The sequence below is a fragment of the Prunus avium genome, chromosome 1, assembly GCF_965620075.1.
Source record: "Prunus avium chromosome 1, drPruAviu1.hap1.1, whole genome shotgun sequence".
Taxonomy (NCBI): Eukaryota; Viridiplantae; Streptophyta; class Magnoliopsida; order Rosales; family Rosaceae; genus Prunus; species Prunus avium.
The window spans coordinates 23,497,784-23,506,801 of NC_142284.1; the positions used below are offsets into that span (position 1 = coordinate 23,497,784).

At 45.7% G+C, this 9,018-nt stretch overlaps 2 protein-coding genes across 4 annotated transcripts; both read right to left on the bottom strand.

Annotated features, from left to right (window-relative positions):
• Nucleotides 1-1,383: 1,383 nt before the first annotated feature.
• Nucleotides 1,384-6,193, bottom strand: LOC110765618 (uncharacterized). Of its 3 annotated transcripts, XR_015832960.1 has the most exons (6): nt 5,005-6,193; nt 3,882-4,821; nt 3,557-3,679; nt 3,009-3,484; nt 2,173-2,936; nt 1,384-2,051 (listed from the first exon to the last, which is right to left on the bottom strand). XR_015832960.1 is itself a non-coding variant. In XM_021968785.2 (5 exons), exons 2-5 carry the CDS (start codon nt 4,798-4,800, stop codon nt 2,319-2,321), a joined length of 2,136 nt encoding a protein of 711 aa, XP_021824477.2. In that variant the 5' UTR covers nt 4,801-4,821; nt 5,005-6,193; the 3' UTR covers nt 2,116-2,318. The 3 variants fall into 3 exon arrangements, 2 of the variants coding, with proteins under 2 accessions (XP_021824477.2, XP_088103330.1); XM_021968785.2 differs by lacking the exon at nt 1,384-2,051 and having other exon boundaries at nt 2,116-2,936; XM_088247204.1 differs by lacking the exons at nt 1,384-2,051; nt 5,005-6,193 and having other exon boundaries at nt 2,116-2,936; nt 3,882-4,988.
• On the bottom strand, nt 5,439-6,113 carry LOC110765613 (pentatricopeptide repeat-containing protein At1g06710, mitochondrial-like). The gene has a single exon (XM_021968772.2). The coding sequence runs from the start codon at nt 6,111-6,113 to the stop codon at nt 5,439-5,441; it is 675 nt and encodes a 224-aa protein (XP_021824464.1).
• Nucleotides 6,194-9,018: the final 2,825 nt, after the last annotated feature.

Consider the following 9,018-nt stretch of genomic DNA (forward strand, 5'->3'; position numbering starts at 1 on the left):
CTTGCTATAGCACTCCAAATTTTGTCAATTTCTAGGTTATAATGTCTTGATTTCTATCTAGGTTGTCCTTTTTATCAATCAATTTTCTTCCCCTTCTTCCCCCAAACTTCCATGGGTGTCTTGATAAGTTTTGGGATGAGAGAGAGAAGGGGTCGGGCATGGTTTTCTGGGGCTGGGGCTGGAGTTGGTTTTGGTGGAAATCAGAATGAGAATTTTCATTTGGGAGAGAGAGTTGTTGTCGGCACTGGGTAGGTAGGGATTTTGGGTACCTGCTTGCTTTGGTGAGCTTGGGGTTTGACAGAGGATGGAGTGAGAGAGAGAAGAGTTGGGCCATATTTTTTTTTTCTTCTCTTTTTTTAAATCTTTTCCAAAAAAAAATATATATTTATTTTTAATGATTTAACAGAAAATTGGATGAAATGTTGATGATTTAAACGGCAGGGGGGAAATTGGCGAAAAAAAGAAGTTCATATCCTTAATTTTCTAAAAAAAAAGGATAGGGGGCTAATTGAAACTTAGGTACAAATTCAGGGGGCAAATCACTAGTATACCCTATTTGTAATCACGAATAGGGTTTTTCAGCTTTGATTTGGGGTTCTCCAATGAGCCTGTAAATCTGGATGCTTGGGCCCGACATTGGAGATGGCCGCACCTTGAAGGGCAGAACAATTCCATGGAGTAGAATCAATTGATGGTCTGTTCAGAGCTCGAAAATGGAGTGTTGTGGATAAATTTTCGAATTTACCCTCACTTTTGACAGAAAATTTAACAGAGTTTGACGGAGGGACTACTGGTGCAATATAGCACCTAGTTGAGTGACCCCTGCAACTAATAATTGAATTGACGGACCAAAGTGTAAATACGGGTATAGTTGAGGGACCATTGCTACAAATAACCCTATTTATTATATATGAGAAATTTCTATATTAAAAAAGACACCATGGGGATTCTCGAACCCCTCCCATTTTACTCCTTGAATATTCCAGCACGTGGCAAGAGCGATAATTTGACCACCAACCCGACCAAACCACGGTGGACCTTATTTGTCGATGGTGCTTCCAATTTACAAGGGTGTGGTGCCGGCCCAGTGTTGGTATCTTCTGGCGGCGAAACCATAGAATTCGCTCTCTGGTTCCGATTCCGAGCATCGAAAAATCAGAACTGCGTTTGGCAAAAGAACTGGGGGCTGAGCATGTCAGCATTCATAGTGATTCCCAACTGGTTGTCAATCAGGTCACGGACGAATACCAAGCGCGGGAGCAACACGTATCCGCCTATTTCTGCAAGGTCAAGGAGCTCCTCTACTGCATTGTTCACAATCCATCACCCAGAACCCTCGCACTCCGAATACCCGAGCCGATGCCTTGCTCGCCTAGCCTCGGCACTCGATACAGAGCTCACCAGAAGCATCCCAATCGAATACCAAGCATGCCATACTTACCCGAGAAGAGTATCGACCTCACTGAATGCAACACCATGGCGGTTGACGATTCACCAAATTGGACGACACCTATATGGGCATTCCTCACTCATGGGGCGCTCCCTCAGGATAAGGAATAGGCTCGGCTTATCCAGACCAGAGCCACGCGCTATACGATCATAGATCAGATGCTGTACAAACGAGGTCACTCCCTAACCCTCCTCGTCTGTGTTACCCCCGAGAAGCGACTTGAGGCTATCCAAAAAATCCATGAGGGCATATGTGGTGACCATGCAGAGGCTCAGTCCATGACGAACAAGGTGAGCCGGCGAGGGAATTTTTGACGGACCACAGGTGCTGACACCAAACGCCTAGCTACATCTTGTCGACCCTGCCAGTATTTCGCCAACATACCGCAGCAGCAGCCTATCAGCATTTTCTTCTGAGCATGAACACGGTATCCAGTTTTCTCGAACCTGTCAAGACCTCGGCTTGAAATCATTGTACACACCCACCCTGTGTTCTCTTTTGTACAATGTCATGTTCTGCGTCCTCCTTTTCTATGAATCTACTTGTTCCTTCTTGGGTTTTAGTTCAAGTTTATCCTCTTATTCGTCACCTCTGGTCGGCTCTGCTTACACAAATTACGCACATGAATGTTCGAACAAAAACAAACAAACCAAAGTCAACTCCAATAAGTAAAGAAAACGGGTTACAACAATTAAATAATAGAAGATATGTTTTCCACGTACACATTCACCGAGCCGACCAAAGGCTCGTTTAAATTGTTCCAACTACAAAAATATTGCTCAAAAGGTTTCAACATGAGGGAACGTCTTAAAAACACCTAAACATCCCTTACACAATCAGGGATGGGTGTCACCACTTCTTGACCCGGTTAGCCGTGTGGGGTCGGGTAAGTGGACAATTGAGCAGTTTGAGATACGCCGTCCCCAGCGCCAGGCTCAGCCTCCTCTGCAACCGCCTCGGAGTAAGTCTCCATTGCCACCTCGACATCGCCTCCCTGATCGCCTTGGCCCTCGGCCCCCTCAGATCCTCCTCTAAGGAAACCCCAGTCCAGAGAAGGGTACATATCTCCAACTTTTTCAATTAAGTCGAAGTAGCCCTCGACCCGCTGAGCAGTGAGCTTCTCTTGATACTCTGACGAACCGAGGTAGTCCTTCACAGCATCATCATAACAGGACCGTAGCTCTGCGGGGAAAGATTCAACCTTCTGATTGGCCTCGTCCCGGTCCTTCTGTGCCTTGGACAGCTCCAGGATGAGCCCACGCTTATCTGCAACAAGCTTATTCACCGACGACAGCAGCTCGGCGTTCTTTTCCATTTCCGCTGCTAAACGACCTCGAACCAGCTCTAGCTCCTCAACCACTTTCGATTTCTCCCCAATAGTCCTGTTCAGCTCAGCAAGGGTGACGGCATTCTCATTCCGCTTGCCTCGGTCAAAATCCAGGTGGGCATTAACATTCTGAACAGCGACGAAAAGCTTGAAGGTGGCCTGCACAAATATATGTTTACATAAGTACAGCAAGGTCTACAACGCAGCCAGAATGGGGTCAGAATATATTACCTTTAGTTGGTCCTCCAGAGCCGACATCGTCATACCGCTGTACCCCATCTCCTCGGTAAACATGCGCTCTACAACCTCGACCTTCAATACCCGCTTCGCTGCCCTTTGGAAGGAACTTAAGGCTAGTTCATCATCCACCCAGGGCTCCAACGGACCAGTGACAGGGTCCACACTTACCCTCTTCCCTAACTCAGGTGCAGCTGAACTTGCTGGCCTTTTCCCTGTATCTCGCCTCGGATCAACCTTGGCACGCCTCTTCCACGTTTCCCGATGTGAAGGTTCCTCGGCTCCCCTCTTCTGCCCGGTTCGGGCTGGCGTAGCAACCGCTTTCGCGACTTGGCTCCTAGCAACTGACATTTGTGGAGATCCCTCCACCCGATCAGGTTGTGAACCCCCAGCCGATCCTCTTGAAGTCCCCTTGGCCAGCTTCTTCAGCATTGCCTGCATATTTTGGTCGTTTCGGTTTCGCCTCATCCCTGAGCATACGAATCAAGTCGGTACTACCTCATCGCCAATAAGTATACGCTGATGGAAGAACAGTCAGTTACCTATTGACTCGCTTAGCCCTTCACTCGCTAGAAGAATGTCTGCCGCTCTCTCCGTGCTCGGCAACGCAAGAACTTCCTCAACCTGCTCATGCTCGGTAGTTGACAGATGAGCTCGCTCCAATTCTACATGCATTGGTCATACATTAGATGTCTTCGAAAGTGCCCAAGAAAGTACAATATTTAAAGCAAGGACAACGACAAAGAGACGAAGGGGCACGCAAAAGAACCAAACCCAAAAATTAAAAAATAATAATAATAATAATAAAAAAATGTAAACACACAGCAAAAACCCCACTACAGGAGGAGACCCGACACACCACCAGACCTGGCATTCTGAACCGCCTCTGAACCCTGGGTTGCCTTGGCTCGGCACCTTCTGGAAACTCCCACGCCCCCGAGGCGTAAAACCAGTGCGGTTTCCATGTCTTTTGGGATGAGGGGTTGCTCTCTATCATTTTTCCCACCGCACTCTGAAGGTACCAGAAGCCGACCTGTTGGGGACTCCTCTTCAGTAGGAAACAGTGCAACATTTGATTTATGGTCGGCTCTGACCCATGCACTCGTCGCCACAGTGCCTGGACGACTACCATAGTCCTGTACACGTTGGGGTTCATCTGATGAGGAGCTACACCAAGCCGAGCAATCCATTCCTGCAAGAACGGCGATAGTGGTAGCCGAACCCCTTGCTTCAACATATCGGAACACAAAGTCACCCATTCAAGGGGTGGTGTGCTCGGTTTCTCATTCTTGGTCGGTGCTCGGAGCCTTATACTGCTCGGAATTGAGTATTCCTCCCTCAGCCGTCGTAACCGCTTCCGGGTAATAGTGCTCGGATACTCATCAGCCGACCATACATCACCGACCTCCCCTTCATTGGCAGTGCCTACATCGCCCTGGTCGGCAGTACCTAACTCCTCATTCTCGGCAGTGCCTACCTCTCTACGCTCGGTAGTATCTACCTCACCTTGATCGGCAATGCCAACTTCTGCCTGCGCAGCAGTCTCTACCTCGATCTGCTCGGCAATACCTACTTCGCCTTCCTCAGCTCTACCTATATCGTCTGGCCCATCCCCTCCAACCCGTCGGTATTCAAAATTCCCGTCAAACCCAGTAAGCATCTCTTCCCCCATCTTGTCGGCTGCCTCGTACATCTGCTCCACCACTTCATCCTCCCTACCACGTCTAAAGGGCGACCCTCTGCTCTGTGTTTCTTGTGAATCAGACATGTCTGATCGGCTCGGCATTTGCTCTACTGCTTATTCACACTTCAAACACAACCAAGCAGGGGTAGGGTTGGAATCTAAAAATCAAACCGTACCAAAACAAGAAAAAAAAAACAGACGCACACTAACACTAAACCCAGAAAAATCTACCCACAAACAGATTCTAGGAAAAGAAAGAAGGATGAGGAAGGAAAGGAAGGAAGGAAGAAAGAAACTAGAACTTACCAGGAATTTCCATTGCTGACTGTGGTGCACAACTCGTTTCTCCGCAGAAAAATACTCAGTGCTTTCGCACGGCAATAATGGCAGAGATATCGGAACCTGGAGCGAAACTGGCCTCCCCTTCCATTTATGTAAAACCACCCGATCATCTCCACCGTCTATCTTGAAAATCCTTTGCCAAGATGCGTACACGTGGTTGCCCCTTGCGAGCCGTCATTCGAAGCGACCGCACGATGGAGCGACGCGACACTTTGACAAAGCCTACTGACAGAGGCCATTAAATACACTACCGCTCAGCCAATCCACCCGCGCCACGTCGTTCCCACTCAAATACCAAAAAAATTCATAAATTTGGCGCCAAGGAGCCTTATCGGCTACGGATAGGGTGGCTATACTACCCGATCCCTAAAACCAAAATACACATGGGCTCGGCTCACTCAAAAAAGAGAGATCTCCTTACCCAAGATCACCTCTCTATCATCACCCTTAATTTCTCGGAGAAAATGTTCTGGTACTCTATCATTACTACCACACTCCAATAACTCTAACAAGGCATCATACACAGGACCAGTGTGACTATACCCAATTTGTCTACCTGCCCATATGAAAAACTTCACACCTAATTCAGGATATCGAATAAGCTTCAGTACTTCCATCACCAGTGTTTCATTCAGATTATCCCTAAACTGCCTAAGAAACTTCTGGGTTTGGTCACCAAACGCATCATTATAATTCCTAATCTTATTCGAAATCAAAATGGCATTATTAGAAAACTTATCTGATTCAAATTTAGGCGTTGAAGACCCATCACCGGCACTGGTATCTAACACCGAATCGCGCAAAGAGGCGAATTCCTCTGCCGAAATAGACTCAACTCCAGAACTCCCAGGCATTGACAAGTCGTCAGGATCGACCAGACCATCGAGATTGTCAGGCGAAGAAGTGCAAAGGAATCTGGCCTGGCAAAGTTTGAGATTTTGGTGAAAGAATTTGGATGGAGAAGGGAAGGCTTGTGATTGACTTGTGGTGAAAAGGGGGTTGGATTTAAGAGGGGACGATGACATGGTGGAGATTGAGTGCAAGAGCAGAGTTTTCAAATGTCTTCGGCTCATTTTTGAGCTGCGAGAGTTTGAAGTGAGTAGTTCTTTCAGGGTTTATGATGGGGTTTTGTTTTCAGGCCAAAAAAAAAAAGGAAGAAAAAGGAAAAAAGGAAATAAATAGGGTTAACAAACAAAGTAAAAAATACGGGGTTGACCAAAAAAAACAAAACAAAGAAAGTAAAAAATACGGGAGATGTTCTCTGGTACGGACGCTTATTTGAGGACAACACTTTTAGTCGTTGGATCGAAATCAACGGCTGGGATGAAGACCCGAACGTGAATGCCCACTTTTTCTATTGTTATTTTTCTTTCTTTTCTTCTTCACAATCTAATCTATTGTCTTTTCTTCTTCACAAAAAATAATCAAACTCAAACACCCCAAATTAGTTTTTTTTTTATGAAGCTTGTTGTTCCACCAGTTTGGTTGATATTTTTACTATAGGAATTGAAACATATAAATGTTTCTTCTGTAGAGTAAGAGTGGAATCAGTGAGTTGAAGTACATTCCTTATATATATCAAGTTGATTTGAGATCAACCGTTCTTGATTTAAGCAATTCTATTATTTACTTCTATATCTTCAACTATATTATAAAAGAAAACCTTAATTATACATAAATCAAAACTCAACGGTACAAGTGAATTTTATTGATAAGTAAGAAAATATACACATGATCAGAGGGAATGCAATGAACCTTACCCATCAAAATGCATACTTATACATAAGTAAACACTTAGATAAAAAACAACAATACATTAAATAAACATGCAATGCAAATACAATCTTAAACTACTTAAGTGGTACCCTACGAGTCTTCAAAGCATTAAATTGCAATATATATATATATATATATATATATATATATATATATATATATATTATCAACAAGTTTTCATTCTTTCTATGTAGAGAATCATCTCCAAGAAACTCATCCTCCATCTTGTTTTGAAGACAGGTTTTAATGAGTTTCATAGATGAAAAAGCTTGCTCAATTGTTGATGTAGAAATTGAAAGAGTTAGACGAATTAGTCTCTCAATCAAATGAAATGTCTTTCTTATTTAAACAAGTTCTTGGAATCATTGAGAAAGATACATATTCTGAAATTGTAAAAGATGAGAGAGCTCAAACTCATAATGTAGAAGCTTTTCTCTTAAAAGACGAATCTCATCATCTTTGAAATCTTCATGATAGAATTTCTTTGCCAACCCATTTATTTTGTCAATATGAAATGATTTGAATGCATCACAAGGGTCCAATGTTGAGCTAAGAGTAAGCAGTTCAATTGCGCTATTTCCAAATATGTTTTCTAACTCTATCAACTGAAAATCTATTACAACATTAAATATACTAGTATGAATGCTCAACCGTAATAAAATTTTGTTGATGGTGTTTGTACCATATCTGACCCTTCACTCGTACAACGACACGTGGATCTTATAAACTCGCCCAAGTACCCAAGGCCTCGGACAATCGGCATCGGCCACCGATGGCGTTGTCTCAAAGCTGCGAACAGCCATTACGAGCCCAACTCGTCTACAATCGGCATCCCTTACCGATTATAGAGAATCAACCTCGAAGTACCGGCCCAAAATATCTAAAGACTCGTGTCGACCTCAGAAGGCCCTCCCACGAGTCCCACATCGAAAATGAGCACTAAGAGCATACTAAATGCCCTCTATAAATAGGCCCCTCCACTACAATACAGGGGTAAGACTTTTCAGCTTGACTTTTATACTTCTATATGGTCAACAGCAAGAGCTCTTAGAACAACAAACTTACTTCGGCATCGGAGGGTCTTAGGCTGGTTCCACACCGGTTCCATAGACCTTACGAGTCTCGATTTCTTTCTATTCAGGATCGGCATCCAAGGACAGGAAGAATCGGCATCCAACATCCAATCGATCCCTCGATCGTCCATCTCGCTTGTAAGTTGCACTCATCTCCATCTGTTCAGTTTTTAGTGCCAACAGATTGGCGCCGTCTGTGGGAATCGCTTATCGATCAACCCATATCTCAAACCAAAGAACTCTGAGACCGAAAAATGAATCCATCTTCGGCCCTCCCGACCGATGGCCCCATCCTCGGCCTCGGTGGCGAGCCAAATATAGCTCCCTTGCTTCAGACACCTGCTCGACCGACCACCCTGGAGGCTCGCATGGAGACCCTACAGCAGGATATGGCAAGAATGCAGGAGCACAACAATGTTCTCGCCTCTAAACTGGATGACACCCAGAGGCAGCTGCATCAACAACAAACACTCTCCGCCCAGTTGCAGAATGATCGGGAACCAACCACACAGCTGCGGCAGGAGAAATCGTTTAAAAGCGTACGAAAGCCCACTTTCCAGGATAGAGGGAAGCAGTAGACCACGAACGGACCGACTGTCTCCCGAAGACTGTTCGTGCCCACTCCAAAGGAGCGCCATCCCGAATATCGCGTTTATTCTGATTGCCGCGAGAGGATCAACGATCGGCGGAGGGAACGGCAGTCCTCGCCCATCCAGGTCCGGGCGAAGCTCGACGATCCGCGCCTGGAGGTACTTGGACCAAAATCCCCCCTGCGCCAGAGGTACAGTGCGATCGGCCTGGAAGAAACAGACGAATCAGATTATGTCCCAACATCTCCAGGAACCACAATCTCATCAGCAGGGCCCTCTGCACAACGCCACAGCCACCGATCGAACCAGGACAACGATCGGCGAAAAGGAAATTACGAGAGAAGCCCCAGCCGAACGGCAGACCAAGGAAGGCGAGTTCACAATGCTAACCAACGCACGGGGAACCAAGCGATCGAGCCCTTCGGTGATGATCTTCCCTCTACCGATCCGACTATTCGTCTCCTCCTACAGAAGATGAATCGCATTGAGAAGGAATAAGACCAGGCTCGGACACCGACATGGGGAACGGTACAGCCAGG

Coding starts and splice junctions, on each gene's coding strand:
- LOC110765613 (XM_021968772.2), bottom strand. CDS start 6,113: ATGAGCCGAAGACATTTGAAAACTCTGCTCTTGCACTCAATCTCCACC.
- LOC110765618 (XM_021968785.2), bottom strand. CDS start 4,800: ATGCCGAGCCGATCAGACATGTCTGATTCACAAGAAACACAGAGCAGA. Junction 3,485..3,556: donor AGGGCTAAGCGAGTCAATAG/GTAACTGACTGT, acceptor TCGTATGCTCAG/GGATGAGGCGAAACCGAAAC. Junction 2,937..3,008: donor CTCTGGAGGACCAACTAAAG/GTAATATATTCT, acceptor ATATTTGTGCAG/GCCACCTTCAAGCTTTTCGT.